The 18,961-nt window shown below is 36.8% G+C and overlaps 5 protein-coding genes across 5 annotated transcripts; 3 read left to right on the top strand and 2 right to left on the bottom strand.

Moving 5' to 3' along the window:
• The first annotated feature begins 11 nt into the window (after positions 1-11).
• Positions 12-4,474, top strand: LOC122570843. The gene is made up of 11 exons (XM_043733726.1): positions 12-442; positions 513-612; positions 735-836; positions 922-1,077; positions 1,161-1,203; positions 2,280-2,647; positions 3,178-3,545; positions 3,662-3,761; positions 3,851-3,952; positions 4,019-4,174; positions 4,260-4,474. Exons 1-11 carry the CDS (start codon positions 12-14, stop codon positions 4,314-4,316), a joined length of 1,983 nt encoding a protein of 660 aa, XP_043589661.1. The 3' UTR covers positions 4,317-4,474.
• Positions 4,475-5,592: 1,118 nt separating this feature from the next.
• Positions 5,593-7,178, top strand: LOC122570640 (odorant receptor 49b-like). Its single transcript, XM_043733214.1, has 6 exons — positions 5,593-5,886; positions 5,945-6,351; positions 6,458-6,557; positions 6,628-6,729; positions 6,797-6,952; positions 7,038-7,178. Exons 1-6 carry the CDS (start codon positions 5,593-5,595, stop codon positions 7,119-7,121), a joined length of 1,143 nt encoding a protein of 380 aa, XP_043589149.1. The 3' UTR covers positions 7,122-7,178.
• A 3,630-nt stretch (positions 7,179-10,808) lies between these two features.
• Positions 10,809-12,324, top strand: LOC122570584 (odorant receptor 49b-like). Its single transcript, XM_043733082.1, has 6 exons — positions 10,809-11,102; positions 11,161-11,567; positions 11,674-11,773; positions 11,844-11,945; positions 12,013-12,168; positions 12,252-12,324. Exons 1-6 carry the CDS (start codon positions 10,809-10,811, stop codon positions 12,315-12,317), a joined length of 1,125 nt encoding a protein of 374 aa, XP_043589017.1. The 3' UTR covers positions 12,318-12,324.
• Positions 12,325-13,404: 1,080 nt separating this feature from the next.
• LOC122571201 (probable cytochrome P450 12a5, mitochondrial) lies at positions 13,405-16,162 on the bottom strand. The gene is made up of 11 exons (XM_043734645.1): positions 16,090-16,162; positions 15,750-16,031; positions 15,320-15,431; positions 15,118-15,240; positions 14,904-15,045; positions 14,577-14,827; positions 14,326-14,509; positions 14,087-14,256; positions 13,930-14,008; positions 13,664-13,864; positions 13,405-13,593 (listed from the first exon to the last, which is right to left on the bottom strand). Exons 1-11 carry the CDS (start codon positions 16,160-16,162, stop codon positions 13,483-13,485), a joined length of 1,728 nt encoding a protein of 575 aa, XP_043590580.1. The 3' UTR covers positions 13,405-13,482.
• A 193-nt stretch (positions 16,163-16,355) lies between these two features.
• Positions 16,356-18,866, bottom strand: LOC122570542 (H2.0-like homeobox protein). Its single transcript, XM_043732969.1, has 4 exons — positions 18,272-18,866; positions 17,895-18,107; positions 16,734-16,924; positions 16,356-16,659 (listed from the first exon to the last, which is right to left on the bottom strand). The coding sequence occupies exons 1-4, from the start codon at positions 18,372-18,374 to the stop codon at positions 16,468-16,470; spliced, it is 699 nt and encodes a 232-aa protein (XP_043588904.1). The 5' UTR covers positions 18,375-18,866; the 3' UTR covers positions 16,356-16,467.
• Positions 18,867-18,961: the final 95 nt, after the last annotated feature.

Genomic DNA, 18,961 nt, shown 5'->3' with positions numbered 1-18,961 from the left:
GAATTATACAAATGTGTTTTAATTACGCGTTACAGCGTACAGTCGAGGAAATGATCACTTATGTTAAAGAAGCGCAACAATACGAGAAAAAGATCTTCTACAAGTACATCAAGAAATGCTATGTTTTCTGCGGTGGTTCCATGGCATGTACGTATGTGACAGCGACTTGTTTTTCGTTACGACCTATAGTATTGCCAGTTTCTCTCCCATTTGACGCGGAGTATCCATTTCCTATCAATTATACATCAATGTATGTTATCATATATATGCACCATGCTTGCCTTTGTATTCAAACCGCTGCACACGTATGCGTAAGCTCATTTGGGGCGCTTTTACTTTGGTTTACGGTAGCGAGATTTGAGTGTTTAGCCGCGGAATTGGAGAGGAGCACAGACATTGATGCGTTGGTTGTTTGCGTAAAGAAGCAATTACATTTAAAAAGGTAAAGATAGTATTTGAAAGGTAATGTGTGTATCAAACGATGCATTTATGTTTTAATAATATTTGTCTAGATACGCGGAAGAAGTGTTTAATAGTTTTCGATTTTTGGTACTGTATGCCATTGGAGTAGCCACGTTTGGCATTACTCTGTGTTTTCTTATGATGCTTGTGGTAAGTGAAATTTATAAATTTATCACATTTTATATACATAAATTTTACATAAATTTACATATAGTGTAGTGTAACGTAAAATGATGCTACTATTTAATTATTGATATAATTTATTTAAATAGAATGTACCTCTATTTGTGAAACTACAGTTTATAGGCGTATGTGTCACTGTACTTATGGAAATTTACTTGTACGCGTGGCCAGCTGATTATTTGAAAGATATGGTAATAACAAAGATGTGGTTTCTACGTTCTGCAGAAATACAAATGTTCACTTTTTTAAAATCAGTTAATTTTTCATCATTTCCAGAGTATTGACGCTCCACAAAGTATATATAACTCAACATGGTATGAACAGAAATTGGGAATGCAGAAAAGTCTACTGAATGTGTTATTATATCGGCAACCGCTAACGCTTTCAATCGCATGTATAGTACCAGAGCTCTCTTTGCGTTACTACTGTTCGGTAAGTCGACGTTCGCGTGCCATAATTGTAATGAGGAAATTATTCAAAGATCTTGAATAAATGGCAAATTTATAATATTTCAGTACCTGTCCAATGCCTTCTCCATCTTCACTACTTTGCGCGTTATGATACACGATTAATCCAGGATGGATGTGTTCTGAATGTGGTTCTATTCCTATAAAGGAACATTCGTTGTAATAATCGTGATTAATGTCACTAAATTTTATAACTAATTGTGTAATAATATCGTATTTTATGGATATAACACACAAATATATGTACGAATAAAAACTATTATCAAAATATAATTATAAAACCTATGAAATATGTCTAATTAAATGCGCACAGTTAACAGTGCTAAGTGATTGACAAAATTTTTAACAGAGTATGGAATGATTCTGTGAAGAAAAAGAAACGAATAAACTTACATACCTTAAAGAACATATGACAACACGATAAAGGTAGTAGTAAAATTTGTTGCTTCGAATGAAGTATCATAATTAAACATGCGTTTGTTATCAGAGTGAAAGAACCACGCGAAAAGTTTATGCAATAAATTTATTTCGTCGGAATTGCAAGCAGTAAGAACATTTTGTTGAATATATTTCTTTAATGTCAAATATATAATATTAATAGAATTATTTAGTGGGAAATCGAAACCTAAAATTTCTAAGCATCGAGCTTCTTTGATGTCAGTTATGGTTAAGGATTGTGTTCATAATCGTTCACATTTCCCTTCTCGTTGCATTACTTACAGTATATTTCGGAACATTTTCGGTGCTTTTTGGATTCGACGTAAGAAGATCGCTTCAGAAAAAAGAACGTGTCCCGTAGCTTCGAGCAGATATCGCAAACAAACTTTTGTATGACCGAATGTGCATATAACATTGTACGTGTACAACTTTATTTCAACGAACGCTCCTTGACTTTCGCGAATATTAGCTCCGTTGCGTGATAACTACCCTTTGCACGTGTCTAATACGGTACATACTTTTAATGTATAATGCAAGCAATAATGATTAGCGTCAAGTCAGCTGGCAGCGGCCTACTGTGAAGAAAATCGTAAACCGATAAAACTTATTCTTCGGTGTAATAATTTATTAAATTTCTCGTACGTACAAACCAATTATATACCAATGACGATTGTGAATATCCGCTTGGATTAAAAACGATTAAATTACATATGTTCTATCCCTCGATAGTCTGTATATATCGAACTCTGGCACCAGTTAAATCTATTGCATTAGATTCACAGGAACAAACACTTTTCGAAGTCATGACGAAACAAATAACACCGGAGAAAGTTATTCACATTACGTGGCTCAGTGTAGTTATAACTCTTTGTTGGCCGCTTCCTATCAACAGCAACAGAAATAAAATCTTTTATTTCAAGATATTGCAGATCTGCAGTATTATAAGCGCCTGTTTGCTATTTCTGCCAATGCTATATTTTTGCTATGTACACTTTGATGATCTGGTCGTTACTTCCTCGTGTGTCTGCCTTACAATAGGTGTATCACAAAATATATTTCAGACTATTGTATGCTGCGTCAAACACGTGTCTTTACAGGTAAGTTTTAGTGTCTGTCGTTACTTGATGCACCGGTAGATAATTATTTGGAATAAAGGACGCTTCATCGATTTTGTTGAACTTGGGGTATTTTGAAAGATTAATACTTTTTCTTAGTATGTGCTACAGCGCCTGGGTTAATGATACTCGTCTCATTATTTACCATCGTGATTGATATGGCTCTAGGACTTTTGGCAATCTAACATTATTGTTGTGTCTGATTTAGTTTACTTTTGAAGCATTAATACAGGTGGAAGGATTAATAACGTAGGTCAAATCTAACTTAAATCTAACACAAACTTAATCAGATAAATTCAAACAAATTCGAAACATTAAGGACATGGTACATAGTAACAATACTTGTACATATCACTGGAAAGCTATGACCGAGTTGAAATTATGTGTATTGGGAAAAATTATGCAGCATATAGATTTTGATATCATACACATTTCAGACCTATCAAAATCGGCGTGACGTCCCCTATACTACAGCCAAAATTATACCAATTCATTCTAACTATGAGTTACAGCGTATAGTCGAGGAAATGATAGTTTGTATCAAAGAAGCGGAACGATATGAACGAGAAATTTTCCACAAGTACATCAAGAAATGCTATGTTTTCTGCGGTTGTTCCATAGCATGTACGTATGTGACTGCGGTTGGTTTTTCATTACGACCTGCAATTTTGCCAGTTCCTTTCCCATTTGATGTGGAATATCCGTTTCCCGTAAATTATACATCAGTATATATTATCATATATATGCAACATGTTTGCGTTTGTTTTCAATCCGCTGCGCAAATATGCGTAAGCTCGTTTGGAGGGCTTTTACTTTGGTTCACGGCAGCGAGATTTGAGTGTTTGGCCGTGAATTTGGAGCGGAGCACAGACACTGATACGTTGATCGATTGCATTAAGAAACAATTACATTTAAGAAGGTAAAAATAACACGTGGAAGATGAAGCGTGTATTAAACGATACATTTGTCTACGGTATTAACGATTCCTTTTTATAGATACGGAGAAGAAGTGCTTAATAGTTTTCGTTTTATGGTACTTTACGCTGTTGGAGTAGCCACATTTGCTTTGACTTTGTGTTGTATTATGATGATCGTAGTACGTATACTTTATAATGTTTTACGTGTAGTATAATGCATGTAACAATGACTATTCTATTTAATTACTGGCACAAATTTGTTAAACAGGATGTACCTCTGTTCGTGAAGATACAGTATATAGGTGCATGTGTTACTGTACTTACGGAAATTTACTTGTACGCATGGCCAGCTGATTACTTGATAGATATGGTAAATCATATTCTATTTTCCGAGGAAGTAAATTTTTAAGCTTCGTTAATGTGTCATAATTCTTAGAGCATGGGCATCCCGCAAAGTGCATATAATTCGACCTGGTATGATCGGAAGTTGGAAATGCAGAAAAATCTACTGAACCTGTTAACATATCAAAAACCATTAGTACTTTCCATAAGATGTATAGTGCCAGAACTCTCATTGCGTTATTATTGTTCGGTAAGACAAATTGGTGTTGAAGTGTCATAGTTATGAAAGAATTAATCAAAGGTATTATATAAGTAATAAATCTTTAACATTTCAGTACCTGTCCAATGCCTTCTCCATCTTCACTACTTTGCGCGTCATGATACAGAATTAATTCAAGATGAATATGCTCTGAACGCGGTTTTATTCCTATAAAGAACCATTCTTTGTGATAATCGCGATTAATGTCACTCTATTTCATAACAAATCGTGTATTAACATTGACTTTTTGTGGACTTTTATGAACAAAAATATTTATTTGAGTGAAGACCATAAGAGGAATATAACTGGGATCATTGTAGCAGCTAAATTATTCGTAATTGGATACTCGTGTTCATGGAGCTTATACTAATGGAGGGGTCCCAGCACGTACGGATAGGATCAACGGAAAGAAATACACTTTTCTGTCCCTAGTCATTATCGTGGTTGCTGGCCTTGTGGTTATATACCCGTAAGTGTGTGGTTTGATGACCGTATTTTACTTTATCTCTCAAATAACTGAAAGTTTCTTTGACCATTTACTTCAAATCTTTTTGTATAATTAAAAAAGTATACGATAATATTGTTGAAATTAATAAACTAGGTCAGGCATCATATTTGCATCATTGCTGTGATGCAAAATATAAATTACTTATTAGAGATAATTAAACAAATATAAATGTACAAATAATTAAACAAAATAGATACATACAAATAGTATATATATATACAAAATAAAAAAATCACTCTCCTTCGCCCGCCATTGTGATGCGTCGTTGTTTGAATAGCGCCCCGCAAGAGAAAAACTCAGAGTGAAGAAATTACTATAGAGACAAAAGTAATACCTCTCTAATAGATACAACCTCTGTGCTTGTGCTATAGTAACTTAAAAACAATACCTTTCATTTAATTCATAGTACCTCCACATGTAGCATAGCGATAACACTTCGAGAATAACTTAACATCAATTATTTGTATACTTGGACGGGCAATTTTATTACCTAAGCTATTATCGTTCAAACATTTTGTGTACAATTATTATTTCTAATATTCGCAGATAGTGAACTTATGTTACACATTATACTACGAAATGTATCCAGTAATTTGCTGGCTCTTCCATATGGGATGTCTCCCACAGCAGTAACCACACATGGGAAAATTACGTATTAAAGCGGAATTCAAAAGAAAACTCTCAAGCTGTTATTAGTGCTGCAATAGGGATTCTCTCATATTTTATTCCACTCGTAATAAGAATACTCACGTAACTGTATACGACCGAATCATTACCTCTATATGATTTCATTACTAGTTTCATTACAATCCTTAAGAATTATTTCCAACCAAAGCGTTCTGCTCGAAGACAGAACGTCGTGATATCTTGACACGGTAGTCGGCTTTAAGTTCGCGTCGGTATGTTTCGAAATATAACGCCAGAAACGGCGATAGCTTTCACTCAATTTATCCTGGGATTGTCCTGTTGTTGGCCGCTACCATCGACAGCTACCAAGTCTCAGATACTTTGTTTCAAAATTTTGAGATCCGTGTTATTTCTCAACTCACTTTTACTCTTTTGTCCCTTGTTATACGCAATATATGTGCACCGCGAGCATACAGCAATGTTTTGTAAATCAGTTTCTTTGGCACTTGCTGTTGTACATGTACCTCTGCATTCCACCTACAGCTTCAGTCAGCACGATCGATATCAGGTAAAATTCGTCTTTAATGGTCATCTCAAAATTTAGTGATCCAAATAACGTACTGCAGCGATTAATCGAAGAGATGAAATCTTGTTGCGAGAAAGGAAATTCGTACGAAAGACAAATCTTCCAACAATACGTGGACAAGTACGCCATATACTACGCAGCATCTGCAGTTTGGTTTTATTGGAGCCCATCTATTATTCTCATCGGAACGTTCTTCATATCTGATCCCTTCCCAACAAATGCAGAATATCCGTTCCCAGTTGATTTTGAACCCGTGAGGAGCATTATTTTCTTACAACAATCGCTCGTTGGTATGCAATGCGCGTCACTCCTCTGCACCAATATACTTTGCGCGTTACTGTTGCTCTTCGCTGCAGCGCGCTTCGAGATTTTAATGACCGAAATACGTACCGTTAACGGTGTTAAATCATTGATAAAATGCGTAAAAAAGTATTACACTCTGAAAAGGTATGCAACGATTCTACGATGAAAAAGAACTTGATTAAACTGTATATCTTGGAGAATATAAGGTATTAGAAGATATCATGGATATTTTTCGAACGTGTGGTTTTAGATACGCAGAAGAAGTGGCGAACACAGCTCGATATACAACTCTAATTACGCTATGCATCTGTGGCATAGAAAGCGTATTTGCTGGTATCATTTTTATCGGAGTGAGTAATGAATAAGACAAATTAATATGCTATTACAATTAAGATTATTAAAATCTACTCGAACAAATAGCGACAACCGTTTACTGTGAAACTTCAATTCGTCACCGTATCTATAACTGTGCTATTGGCGGTATTCATGTGCGCATGGCCAGCTGACAACTTAATAGATGTAGTAAGTTTTAAATTTTAGTACTGTAGCTTCAAATTAAAAATTACAGTTAAGTGTATTTTTCTACCAGAGTGAAAGTACCATGCAAACGGTTTACCAATCTAAATGGTATGAACAGCCTTTGAGGATACAAAAATTTGTATTGTTCATGATGATTCCACAATCTCCGGTGATCTTAAGAATCAGGTGTATCATTCCGGCTTTCTCACTGAACTATTATTGCTCGGTATTGGAATGAATTATATTGTTCTTAATTTATTTCACATCTTTACCATTGTAATAATTTAGGTACCAACTATTTGATATTTCAGTTCATCACAAACGTGCTTTCTATGTTTACGGCTCTACGAGTTGTCATGTTTCAAGATGAAGATGGAACACTTGACGATATTTAGCAATCGTTTGAACTTTGTAAATTGTGTAATGACTTAATTGTTATACAGTAAATTGTTTCCCGTTGTTTGCTGATTTTATTGATTAAATTTCATTAGTTCAATTGTTAGGAAAGTTGCATAAGGGAAAGAACGCGTTTCGAATCCGTGGTACACTGAACGTTAAGCTCTACGATAAGTTTTACGGAAAGAATTTGAAGCAATGAACAAAAATTGAGTAAGCTGTCTGATTTAAAAATCTAGTGAAAGAAAATTTATTTAACTATAAGGTACCTATCGCTTGCTCGTATAGTAGCACATAGAAATTTTGTTCTTGAAGGGGTGCACGCTAGAGCAGTGTGAGTTGACGATTGAGCTACATTTGAGAAATGGAGTAGCAGATGCAATTTGCTATTACAGATAGGAAACATACGGGTCTGTTATTTCATATAAATAAGAACATGCATTGAACAGTTACTATTTTTGAGAAATAGAAGTTTAGTGCTTCGACCACCTGTGTGGCAGCATTCAAATGACACGTGAGTAATTTAGTGGATGTGCTATACCCTTTTAACTTGTTCACACCACTTTTCCGGCGCTTAATAACTGAGACTCTGTCATAAACCTTGGAGTTTTCAAACGGTCATGCGACGGCCAATCTAATGGTTTCCGTGATATAAGCCGAACCCTTTCGAATATTCCTCAAGGTTGTATGTTCCACTTTCTGGATATTCGCACGTAACACCGGGCTTCGATGGCCCTTCGAAGGGCGCAACGTGCAATGGAAGGGAGCATACGACGTATTAAGAATACCGAAACAGCACGTTTTCCGAATTTCAGTCATAATATCTCAGGAAAGGCAAGTGAAATTGCTATCACACGTCGCGAAACGTTTTAAATATCGTAGCAGCATCGCGATCTCTGCACAGCTATATTCACATATATAAAAATCACAATGAATCATTAGTAATTAATCTATCTCTTGCAACTGCTCATCACAAGAGCAAACACTGTTGGTTGCACCCCTTAACCAAATGGGAATCCTTTCGCTCGATTTCACATGGTTCTTCGAACCGTATATCGGTACCAAGGAGGAAGCATGAGTCCGGAAGCAATTGAAGATCACATCACTGAAGTCAGTAACATCAGGAGTGTCATCCTCGGAAGAAGAACTCTATCGAACCTGTGTTTAGAAGAACTCATCGTCGCCAAAGGAGTCGGTTACTCGGAAAAAATGATATCCGACTACGATAGAATCGAATGAAGCAAGTGAAGTCGACTGTTCGAGAAAATTGACATCCCCTCTCAGGACAGGAGCCATCGCTTAGAGTAAATTGCATCAGAAGCGTTAGGAGCGTCACAGCCACGCAACACCCCTTCAACAACAAGTGAACCCCATGTAAAGTTGTAGTATTCGTAAGCTTGACTAGAAGCAGCACATATCTCTTCATCGTGCCAGTCGTATCGCCGCTTCGAACAGTAAGTCGTACTTTTGCTTCCGAATTACTTATTTATCTCACCTAGATTCCGTGTTTTCCTACCCTATTTCTACATAAGAACACATAATATGGCTCCTAGTCACGAAGATCGCATGAAGTCTGAAATCGAAACGTCACGCATTTAAAGTAAAATTCGTATGCTTACTCGATAACTATCAGGCGGATGTCGCACACTCAGCTCCAATGATCTTAACATTGAGAGATGTTATAGAGAAGAAGGTCTTGGCTCACATTCACTTTGTTCGAGGCGTGGGGCGATCGTGGCTCAAAATTTCTAACCTATTCATGCCTTGTCACTGTTACGATCGCAATCCTATGCAGATGCTTAAGCAATTTTATTTTTAACCACCTGTATTAGAGTAAATGTAAAGTAATAAGTACCATTTTCTTTTCTGTCATATATTTTGAGCCACGATCGGTTCACACCATGAACGAATAACTTATGCATATAACTTATGACTCTTCGCTTTACAGCATATCCAAAATTCAACACATAATATAAAACACATGACATGAATTCAACACACAACAATTGGAGTTGAGGCCCTCCTTTGTGCGTAATTATCAATTGCTCCACCCAGTCACAAAATTCGATAGAAAATACACGGAACTTTCAAAACACATTTCAGTCTCATACCGACTTCTTATAAAATGAAATCACATTTTCTAAAATAAATTTACCAATATCTGTGGATTCGTACGAAGAATGGCACTGTTCACGACAATATACGAACCGATGATTGAAGAAAATTCATATGTATACTTGCGGTCCTGCCTACGACACGAAACCAGTTAAAGCGATCGAATCTTTCGGTAACAACGCGATAAACTATTCACCTGTTTGGAGAATTCTAGAAAAACGATATAATCAGCCAGCAATAATCGTTACATCGCTTGAAGGTTCTGCTTGAAATACCGTGAACTTATCGCACTCCAAACCAAGACCTTCGATGATTCTTAAATCACAGGAAATCTCACTATCGCGCCTTGGAAGCTCTCACGCAACCGATTGTAGACACCCTGCTTTAATACTTATTTAAGTCAAAAATAGGCCGCGAGATAACACTGAAATGGAAAGAACTCGTACAACACACAACATTCCCAAAGCTAGACAAATCGTTCATACACATATACGATCGCTGCAAGATTTCAGAACCAGTCGGATCTAGTTCGTGCGTTTCATCAATATTAAATATTGAAAAAGTCACCCCTTGACGTAATCAGCAATCTTTCAGTCGTAATGCACTACACACGACACGACAAGCGAGTCGCGAATTACGGCCAACCGTTCAGTGTTCCTTCGTCACCACCAAGATTGCGTGTAGCTTTTCGCAAGAATCACATCTTTCGCAGAACTGCCATTTACATTAATACTTTCCATCAGACGTATAGCATCAGAGTTTTCTTTGTGTCACTTCTCTTCGTTAGCGTAAGTTAATGTTCGAGTGTCATAATAATGAATGACTTAATCAGAGATATTATATGAACCATATAATAAGAACGTAAAGAACCATTCCTTGTGATAATCGCGACTGTCACATTAATGTCACACTATTTCATAACTAATCGCGTATTAACATTGGCTTTTTATGAATTTCTACGAACACAAATATTTATTCCAATGAAAACCACTTTCGAAATATAACTACGGACATCGTAGAAACTGCGTTATTCGTAATTAGATACTACAGTAACTGAACAAATGATATCTTTCGTTTCATTGCTTGTACTTACAGATTTAATAAATTCCTCAGTCATTTAACATCAATTATTTGTTTACTTGGAAAGGGTTCTTTATTACCTAAGCTATCATTGTTCAAACATTTTGTGCATAATTATTACTTCTAATACTCGCAGATAGTGAACTTACGTTAGACGTAGTACTGCGAAATGTGTCGAGTAATTTGCAGCCTGTTCCATATGCGATATCTCCCACAGCAGTAAGCATATACAGGAGAATTACGTATTCAAGCGGAATTCGAGAGAAAACTCTCAGGCTGTTATTAGTGTTGCAACAGGGATTATTTCATATTTTATTTCTTTCGTACTAAGAATACGCAAGTAACTGCATACAACTGAACTATTACCCTTACACGATTTCTTTATTAGTTTCATTAGAATTCTCGCGAATTATTTCGATGTAAAGCGTTCTGCTTGAAGACAGAACGTTGTGATCTCTTGACACGGTAGTCGGCTTTAAGTTCGCGTCGGTATGTTTCGAAATGTAGCGCCAAAAACGGCGATAGCTTTTACTCAATTTATCCTGGGATTGTCCTGTTGTTGGCCGCTTTCATCGACAGCTACAAAGTTTCAGATACTTTGCTTCAAAACCTTGAGATCCGTGTTATTTCTCAATGCACTTTTACTCTTTTGTCCTTTGTTGTATGCAATATATGTGCACCGCTATGATACAGTAATGTTTTGTAAAGCAATTTCTTTGGCACTTGCAGTTTTACAAGTACTTCTGCATTCCTTCTACTGTTTCAATCAATATGACCGATATCAGGTAAGATTCGTCTTTAATAACGGTCTCAAAAATTAGTGATTCCAATAACGTATTGCAGCGATTAATCGAAGAGATGAAATCTTGTTGTAAGAAAGCAAATTCATACGAGAGACAGGTCTTCCAACGATACGTGGACAAGTACGCTATATATTACGCGGCATCTGCAGCTTGGTTTTATTGGTGCGGTGCAATTGTTCCCATTGGAACGTTCTTCTTACCCGATCCCTTTCCAACGAATGCAGAATATCCGTTCCGAGTTGATTTTGAACCCGTGAGGAGCATCATTTTCTTGCAACAATCGCTCGTGGGTATGCAGTGCTCGTCACTTCTCTGCACCAATATACTTTGCGCGTTACTGTTGCTCTTCGCTGCAGCGCGCTTCGAGATTTTAATGACCGAAATACGTACTGCTAACAGTGTTAAATCATTGATAAAATGCGTAAAAAAATATTATACTCTGAAAAGGTATGCAACGATTCTACGATGTAAAAGAATTTGATTAAGCTGTATATCTTGAAGAATATAAGGTATTAGAAGATATCATGGATATTTTTCAAACGTGTGGTTTTAGATACGCAGAAGAAGTGGCGAACACAGCTCGATATACAACTCTAATTACGCTATGCATCTGTGGCATGGAAAGCGTATTTGCTGGTATCATTTTTATCGGAGTGAGTAATGAATAAGACAAATTAATATACAATTACAATCAATATTATTAAAATCCACTCGAACAAATAGCGACAACCGTTTACTCTGAAACTTCAATTCGTCACCGTATCTGTAACTGTGCTACTGGCGGTATTCATGTGCGCGTGGCCAGCTAACAACTTAATAGATGTTGTAAGTTTTACGTTTTAGTATTGTAGCTTCAAATTAAGAATTGCAGTTAAATGTATTTTTCTATCAGAGTGAAAATACTATGCGATCGGTTTACCAATCTAAATGGTATGAACAGTCTCTAAGGATGCAAAAATTTATATTATTCATGATGATTCCACAATCTCCGGTGATCTTAAGAATCAAATGTATCATTCCAGTTTTCTCACTGAACTATTATTGCTCGGTAATGGAATGATCTTTCTTAATCGATTTCACTGCCATCTTTATCATTGTAATAATTTAGTTATCAACTATATGATATTTCAGTTCATCACAAACGTGCTTTCTATGTTTACGGCTCTACGAGTTGTTATGTATCAAGATGAAGATTGAGTAGTTGACGATATTTAGCAATCATTTGTGAATTGTGTAATGACCTAATTGTTACACAGTAAATTGTTTCCTGTGATCTGCTTATTTCATTGATCAAATTCCACTAGTTTCAATCGTTAGGAAAGTTGCGCACAGGAAAGATAACATGCTTCCAATCTGCACTGAATATTAAGCTCTACGATGAGTTTTGCGGACAAATTTTTAAATGTAAAATTGAGTAAGCTACCTTATCTAGAAATCTAGTGGAAGAAAGTTTATCTAATTGTAAGGTATCTACCGTTTATTCATGTAATACCAGCTAATACTTTTATTCTTGATTGGTTGCGTAGTAAAGCAGTGTGAGTTGATGATCGAGCTAATTGGAAAAATAAAGTAGCAGGTGCTATTTGTTATTACAGATAGAAGATATACAGGTCTGTATTCCATAGAAATCATGTTAGGCATCGGAATAAATGTATTATTCATTATTTTCGTCTTTTTTAAATATTTCCTTCAGGTATTTATTTTCAGTAGTCGTGCCGTTTGCGGGAAATTTTTTGAGCAAGATGTGCATATTTGACGTTACGTCTAAATAATTTTTTATATTTCATTCACAGAGCACTACGATCGAAAGGATAAACTTGGGATGCTGGCAAAATTATAGAAACGATTTTATAGGTGAATTCGTAAGGATTACCTGTACATCTGAAATAGGCACGTAACGTTGCCTATAATATTCATGGTGTCCCATGGATAGAGATAATGACAGACGTCCGTAAAGATGTACGAACTTCAAAGTGCCTGTCATTCAAATTCTATGTCAAGGTAAACTGGATCGTATAACTTAGAAATATTGTTAAAAGATTTCTTTTCATATCCATTTCGCAGGTTCTGTACGCCTTTAAGTTTTCAACTTTTTCTCAACATTAAATGTCGAATTACGCGTCTAAATAGTCTGGAATAGATAATAAATTAAACCAAAATCCTCTCTAACAATATTTTATTTTATTTTTTCTATTGGCGTAATGAATATCCAATAAAAATGTACGATAAATCACAACTACTGTTATTTAGTCTAAATTATGCCTCGCTGTATTCGAAGTGTTGATTTAATAACAAGAAATATAATATATTCCTATCTATGCGGTTCTTTGCAGTAACTAGTACTTGATTATTATCGTATAGACTAATATCTATTCACGAAACGGAAACGAAGTGGCTTATTGGGTACATTCACCATCATAAAATTGTTTTTGATGTCAGCATAATCATATTCAACTCTGAATTGTCGTACAAGCTGAAATATGAATAACGCGATCAATTAATAACGATTACAATAATATAATTAAATTACTGATAGTAAATACCTTTGCTGTCAGTAGCATCATTTTTATTTCAGCCATACTTTTCCCTAAACATGATCTCACACCATATCCAAAAGGTAAATAGCTGAAGTCTGTATCTTCTTTTGCACAATTAGACAACCATCTTTCTGGCCGGAATTTTAACGGATCCTCGAAGTTCTCCTCGCGTTGCGAAGTAATTTGATTTGCCATTATGACAAATGTCTATAAGAATTTATTTCTTAACGAAGCAATAATCTTATTTAACTACGTTTCGCTATTACGCTTACCCCTTTAGGTATCGTATATCCATGAAGATGTATGGTTTTTGGTAACAGTCTAGTGATGTAGGGGATAGCAGGGTGTAGTCTTTGAATCAAATAAATCATTATCGTGATGATATAATAGTGATATCTACTCGATATGTGCTCTTACGAAAATTACTACCTTAAAGTTTCTTGAAGGCAAGCTTTCAGATATGGCATATTTTTCAATGTTCTTTCCGTGAAAGGAGCATCGTTATTTGGCAAAACAGAAGTAATTTCATCGTAGAGTCTTCTTTGAGTCCGTGGATTTTTTGCCAAATTATATAACATGAATGCCTCGGAGTTTGCCGTCTAGAAATCGAATAAACGTTATATTTCACTATACATAATTGTCACTGCTGTTATGCTGTCAATAATTACCGCTTGAACACCTAAAATGATCATATCCATCAGCAACGTACAAATGTCGTCTGGATGAATACCTTCGTTCACGAGAAGCTTTTCCAAAACAGGTGAACTATCCTCAGCCATTAAACTTTTCTCTGCATGGGATTTGCGAATTCGGAGTTTGCCTTGAGCTTGGCGGACATATTTTCCTATGACACTGAAGAAGACGTTCACGAAATTTCCTGGAAATAATTCCACGTATGAAATTTTGGTCATCAACTTACTTATCGAGCACGTCACAAGCTTCGAAGAGCTTCTTAGCGAATGGAGTCAAGAAAAATCGCCACACTTGAAAGCCAGTTTCACAGCGGCTCATGTACTTGTGAGCTGTTAACAAAGCGTTAATAATTCTTGATGTTTCGGACGTCGGATTGTAGCCTGGTGACTCCAAAAAGCCGAGGCGCTTGTTGAATGTTACGTCGTAAAAACACTCCATGGCCCAGCGAACCATGTCTTCGTGGAAACTAGCAGGCACCTATTCGCGTCATTAATTTATCGTGTTGTATCGTAAGGTTTACATTACCAAATTGTGTAAACTGTAATATATATACTTCATTTTGTCTGTTACGTATTTTGTATATCCTAGTAATAACTTCGTCGCAAATCGTATCGATCTTGCCAAAAAAGCTCGGAGCAATTTGACCGAATATTTGCTCCACCTTTTCTCTCACTTCTAACCATTCTGTACCTTGCCTGAATAATTTTTTGATCAACAGATTTTACGTGTATACAAATTATCTATGATAGGTACAGGTGTTTACTTACATAGAAAACGGCCCTGCAAGACGATATTTACGATAGTTCAGTCGATAATGTTGTAGAATATCGATTCCGCTTCTTATAGGCGTATCGCCTTCCTGTTTAAGGACCTCTGCTATGTGTTCGGGTCTATATTAATGAACAAGGGTAATGAGCGAAAGCGTAATAAGGCAGAGCTATCGAAAATTATTACCTTGAAAAAGGTTACCTGTGAATCATGACAATGTCTCCTGAAAGAGGTCCATTAATTCTTACGATACAACCGTATTCGTTGAATAAATATTTTAAGGGTGTTACATTGCGATTCCACGTCAGTCGTCCTGAAAGCGGCTCATTTGAAATTTAACAATCACCTATCTTCGCAGAGACAGGATTGAAACTAAGCTATTTCAAGCTTTTACGGGATTTACGTGATATCGTCTGAATTTTTTTTTTATTTTCCGTAACTATTCTCTCATCGAGATACCGAAGGGAACGCGCAATTGGAAATTCGAAGAGCAAATCGAATTTTCCTCTTAAAAGTTTTCTGTCCACTATTTCTTACGATCACATTTAAAGTTCTCTAACGATTATTGTACAGATAGAAACAATACTGGTCTCTTCGAATTTCAACCTATTGGTACTTCAACAGATCGTACCCTGGGTGAATCTGTTGATTAGCAGACTGGAAAGCACTTGCGTACCGAGGAGCGGCACGTATTTCCAATATTTCTCCCAGATCTTCAAAATCGCCGGCCCAGGGATCTCTTCGAATGGCAATGGCGTTTTATCACCGATAATCTGCGACTCGATCTTCGATGTGGTCACCTCGAACGTAGTAGTTGAAACTTCAGCGGCCGTTTGATCCAGCAGAGGAATCGCATCTGCTCGTAAAGACTCGTTGACGACAGAAGCTGCTTGTGACTGAGTCATGGATGCAGCTAAAATGCAGAAAAATATTGATAACCTAACGAGGACAGCATTTTCAAAAATACTTACAGAGAAGATCGGAAGTGTCGATATTGAGACATTTCTGACTCTCGCTCGCTCCCAGAGGTTTCGACATCTTCATCACCGAATATCGTCGAGAAATCGACATTAAACGTGGTAATAATCGTTGCATTTTAAACCGCAGTTTATTAGCCCCCGATTAATATTTTCTTTTGGGAAAGAAATAACAGCTTAGTTGTCCTGGTAACCGGCAAGAAAAATGTTAATATCGTTTTTGCAAATGGCGTCAGAACAGGGTGAAGTACGTGTCGAATCCACACAAACGGAATAAAGCTGTTTACGTATAAACTTTATTTAACATAAAAATTTATCATTACAGATTACAAACTAGACGATATGAAACATCGTAAATGTACATTGTAAAATTCACACATCAACTTCGATCTCCACATCCTCTTCGTCTTCCGAAACAGTCTTTTCAGTCGTTGCACTCTTCGTATCATCCTTCGCTAATTTTCTAGACGATTCCTTCTGGGAATCGGAATTCGACAAAGCAGTGTTTTCGCTCTCTTTCGTGTGCCGCCATTTCATTCGTCGATTTTGAAACCAGACTTTTACCTGAGGAGAACAGATCATCGTTCGAATTTGACTTTTCCAATTGCTTTAGGTTCGCATCTAATTTAATGTTATACTTGTGCGTCTGTTAAGCCTAAAGTAGCAGCAAGCTGCCGCCTGTCCGGTTTCGTGATGTACTTTTGCAGAGAAAATCTTCTTTCCAAACCTTTTCGTTGCAAAGAACTGAACACAGCCCTCGACCACGATCTTTTTCTTCTGGTATTGGTCTCTGATTGATTGGTCGGTGTCGAGGCAGACGATATCGGCACTGTAAAAGTTCGTGAAAAGCTAAAGGTTTAAATCGCTCGTTTAAATGGAAATATTTCTAGATCCTACACAAACACGGTAAGGGGAAGTGCTTGGTTGGATAAAACAGAAACCTAAGGATTCGTCGCGGTGGACGCTAGTGCAAGATTACAAATTAGAGGGAAACGTGACATGATGTAAACATTGTAAACGGTAGTCTTAGCTGGATGGGTGTCTGTTTCAACAGATCCTATCCCGAACAAGAGGCCTCCAAGATTGGGTACTTCTGGCTGATTTACAGCCCTACAGAAGTATACAACATGTGTACGAGTTTAAACAGTGTGGTTCTCTCTCCGGTTGGTACGGTCCTCCGCATGAATTGGATGGCTAACAGTTAGTAAGGTCATACTTATTTCGGGAACTTTGTGCTATCGTTTGAAAGTGCAACTTCTATTGATAAATTCTTACTTATTCTATTGTTAGTCGTCGATTATAAGCGGTTGAATCATTTGGTAACATCCGTTTCTGCTTAGTTTTCGGTGATCTTTTATTATATCAATATTTTTATCACATGTAAACAATATACGAACGAAAAGCAAAGGGGAGTCCGGGTTTTCGACTTTTTAGCTAACCAAGAAGGAGTACGACGAAACCGCTGTTTACATCGACTATAAACGAATGGTGGCACTTAAGATGTCGTTTAAACACGAACAGGAAACACGGGAATACACTGACGCGTAAATATTTTGCTCTACTTGCTGTCGAGTATTCGGAGACAAGACAGTAGTCCATATGGTCACATTTGTTAATGACGCAACTTTCGTTTCATGAGCCAGGGTTTTTAGACGATTTCCGCTAAAGGCATCGAAACGATCACGAATGACGTTAAATCGATCAACTCGCGCAATATAGTTTTATTAATTTTAGAAATACGTCTATACATAGAACAGAGAATAGATTACGAGCAAAGATTACATTTTTCGATTTCTCACCTCTGGGAACAGGTCGAAGTGGAGCCGGTCGATAAATACTGGTATAATTTTCGACTACTCCGTTTCCATGGTTGGTACTTGCGTAGTTTCCGGAAATCGCAGTTTGAACGTAAGAAAATGGAGGGCAAATTCGTAGGGCTTCGCACCTGACGCAACCTCCAGGGCAAGGACACCGCACCGTGGAAAATTGTACCGGAAGCGGCCTTAGTACATCTTTCGAAACATATATATTTATTCAGAAGTTGACCATGCAGGTCAAACAGGCAGTACGATGTCCATTTCATAACGATTAGTTTTTTTTGAAAATCGAGTCAACTAATGGAAATAAAGAAAATAATTTGAAGAACACGATAGATAGCCGTTTTTCGTTCCATTACCTGTTTTCTTCGACGAAATTTCATCCGACAATATACGTTCTACTCCAAACTTCAATTGCTTCGAACAATTCGTATCCACAACGCGGGTTTTCACTTCGTTCATCTTTGTCTTTTCCCTTTAACTCACTTACACAAGATCCCGATTATCCTAATATTTCCGACGCACACTTTTGACGACTACGACATTTTCCAACAATGCTCCACTTAAAATCGTAATCCAAATAAATCACGCACAAGTACACTCCACCGAACTACGAAGTTTATGTCATGATTAAAAGTGGACACAGTGTTTTTGACAATGATCCGATTCTTCGCCAATTACAAATAGAAGATGATCGAATTATCAGTCACTGGTGTCAACGAAAATAGTTACAGGCTAAACAATGACTTTCACGGAAGTGCATCAGAATGAACGAGTGAACGAGTTCCTGCCATGTTCAGAACGGAATTTGGTTTAAAAAAAAAATGATCCGAGCTCGCTGCAATTTCGTACGTGGGATTGGTCCACATGGACGGTGTAGGCGTGGCTCTCAGAAGATTGGTCCCTGAAGGACGATGAGTCTGATGTCAGACTCGATGGAGCATTGCTCGGAAGAATTCCCGATTCGATGCGTTTCATCAAATAAATATTATAAAATACGCTTAACGCATAAAACGGCATAAATCACCGGGAAATTTAAAAACAAATTT

This window comes from Bombus pyrosoma, linkage group LG9 (genome assembly GCF_014825855.1).
Source record: "Bombus pyrosoma isolate SC7728 linkage group LG9, ASM1482585v1, whole genome shotgun sequence".
Lineage (NCBI taxonomy): Eukaryota > Metazoa > Arthropoda > Insecta > Hymenoptera > Apidae > Bombus > Bombus pyrosoma.
This window is presented reverse-complemented; position numbering and strand designations above follow the sequence as displayed.

What these genes read in the sequence shown, in the direction of transcription:
- LOC122570843 (XM_043733726.1), top strand. Translation starts at nt 12, where the DNA reads ATGTGTTTTAATTACGCGTTACAGCGTACAGTCGAGGAAATGATCACT. An exon ending in GTTGTATTATGATGATCGTA is followed by an intron (nt 3,762 to 3,850) that starts GTACGTATACTT and finishes TTTGTTAAACAG; the next exon opens with GATGTACCTCTGTTCGTGAA. An exon ending in CTGATTACTTGATAGATATG is followed by an intron (nt 3,953 to 4,018) that starts GTAAATCATATT and finishes CATAATTCTTAG; the next exon opens with AGCATGGGCATCCCGCAAAG.
- LOC122570640 (XM_043733214.1), top strand. Translation starts at nt 5,593, where the DNA reads ATGTTTCGAAATATAACGCCAGAAACGGCGATAGCTTTCACTCAATTT. An exon ending in GTCAGCACGATCGATATCAG is followed by an intron (nt 5,887 to 5,944) that starts GTAAAATTCGTC and finishes AACGTACTGCAG; the next exon opens with CGATTAATCGAAGAGATGAA. An exon ending in CTGACAACTTAATAGATGTA is followed by an intron (nt 6,730 to 6,796) that starts GTAAGTTTTAAA and finishes TTTTTCTACCAG; the next exon opens with AGTGAAAGTACCATGCAAAC.
- LOC122570584 (XM_043733082.1), top strand. Translation starts at nt 10,809, where the DNA reads ATGTTTCGAAATGTAGCGCCAAAAACGGCGATAGCTTTTACTCAATTT. An exon ending in ATCAATATGACCGATATCAG is followed by an intron (nt 11,103 to 11,160) that starts GTAAGATTCGTC and finishes AACGTATTGCAG; the next exon opens with CGATTAATCGAAGAGATGAA. An exon ending in CTGGTATCATTTTTATCGGA is followed by an intron (nt 11,774 to 11,843) that starts GTGAGTAATGAA and finishes TCGAACAAATAG; the next exon opens with CGACAACCGTTTACTCTGAA.
- LOC122571201 (XM_043734645.1), bottom strand. Translation starts at nt 16,162, where the DNA reads ATGAAGATGTCGAAACCTCTGGGAGCGAGCGAGAGTCAGAAATGTCTC. An exon ending in TCATTTTAGGTGTTCAAGCG is followed by an intron (nt 14,257 to 14,325) that starts GTAATTATTGAC and finishes TTCGATTTCTAG; the next exon opens with ACGGCAAACTCCGAGGCATT. An exon ending in TGATGCTACTGACAGCAAAG is followed by an intron (nt 13,594 to 13,663) that starts GTATTTACTATC and finishes TTCATATTTCAG; the next exon opens with CTTGTACGACAATTCAGAGT.
- LOC122570542 (XM_043732969.1), bottom strand. Translation starts at nt 18,374, where the DNA reads ATGAACGAAGTGAAAACCCGCGTTGTGGATACGAATTGTTCGAAGCAA. An exon ending in AATTTCGTCGAAGAAAACAG is followed by an intron (nt 18,108 to 18,271) that starts GTAATGGAACGA and finishes ATGTTTCGAAAG; the next exon opens with ATGTACTAAGGCCGCTTCCG. An exon ending in TAGGCTTAACAGACGCACAA is followed by an intron (nt 16,660 to 16,733) that starts GTATAACATTAA and finishes TGTTCTCCTCAG; the next exon opens with GTAAAAGTCTGGTTTCAAAA.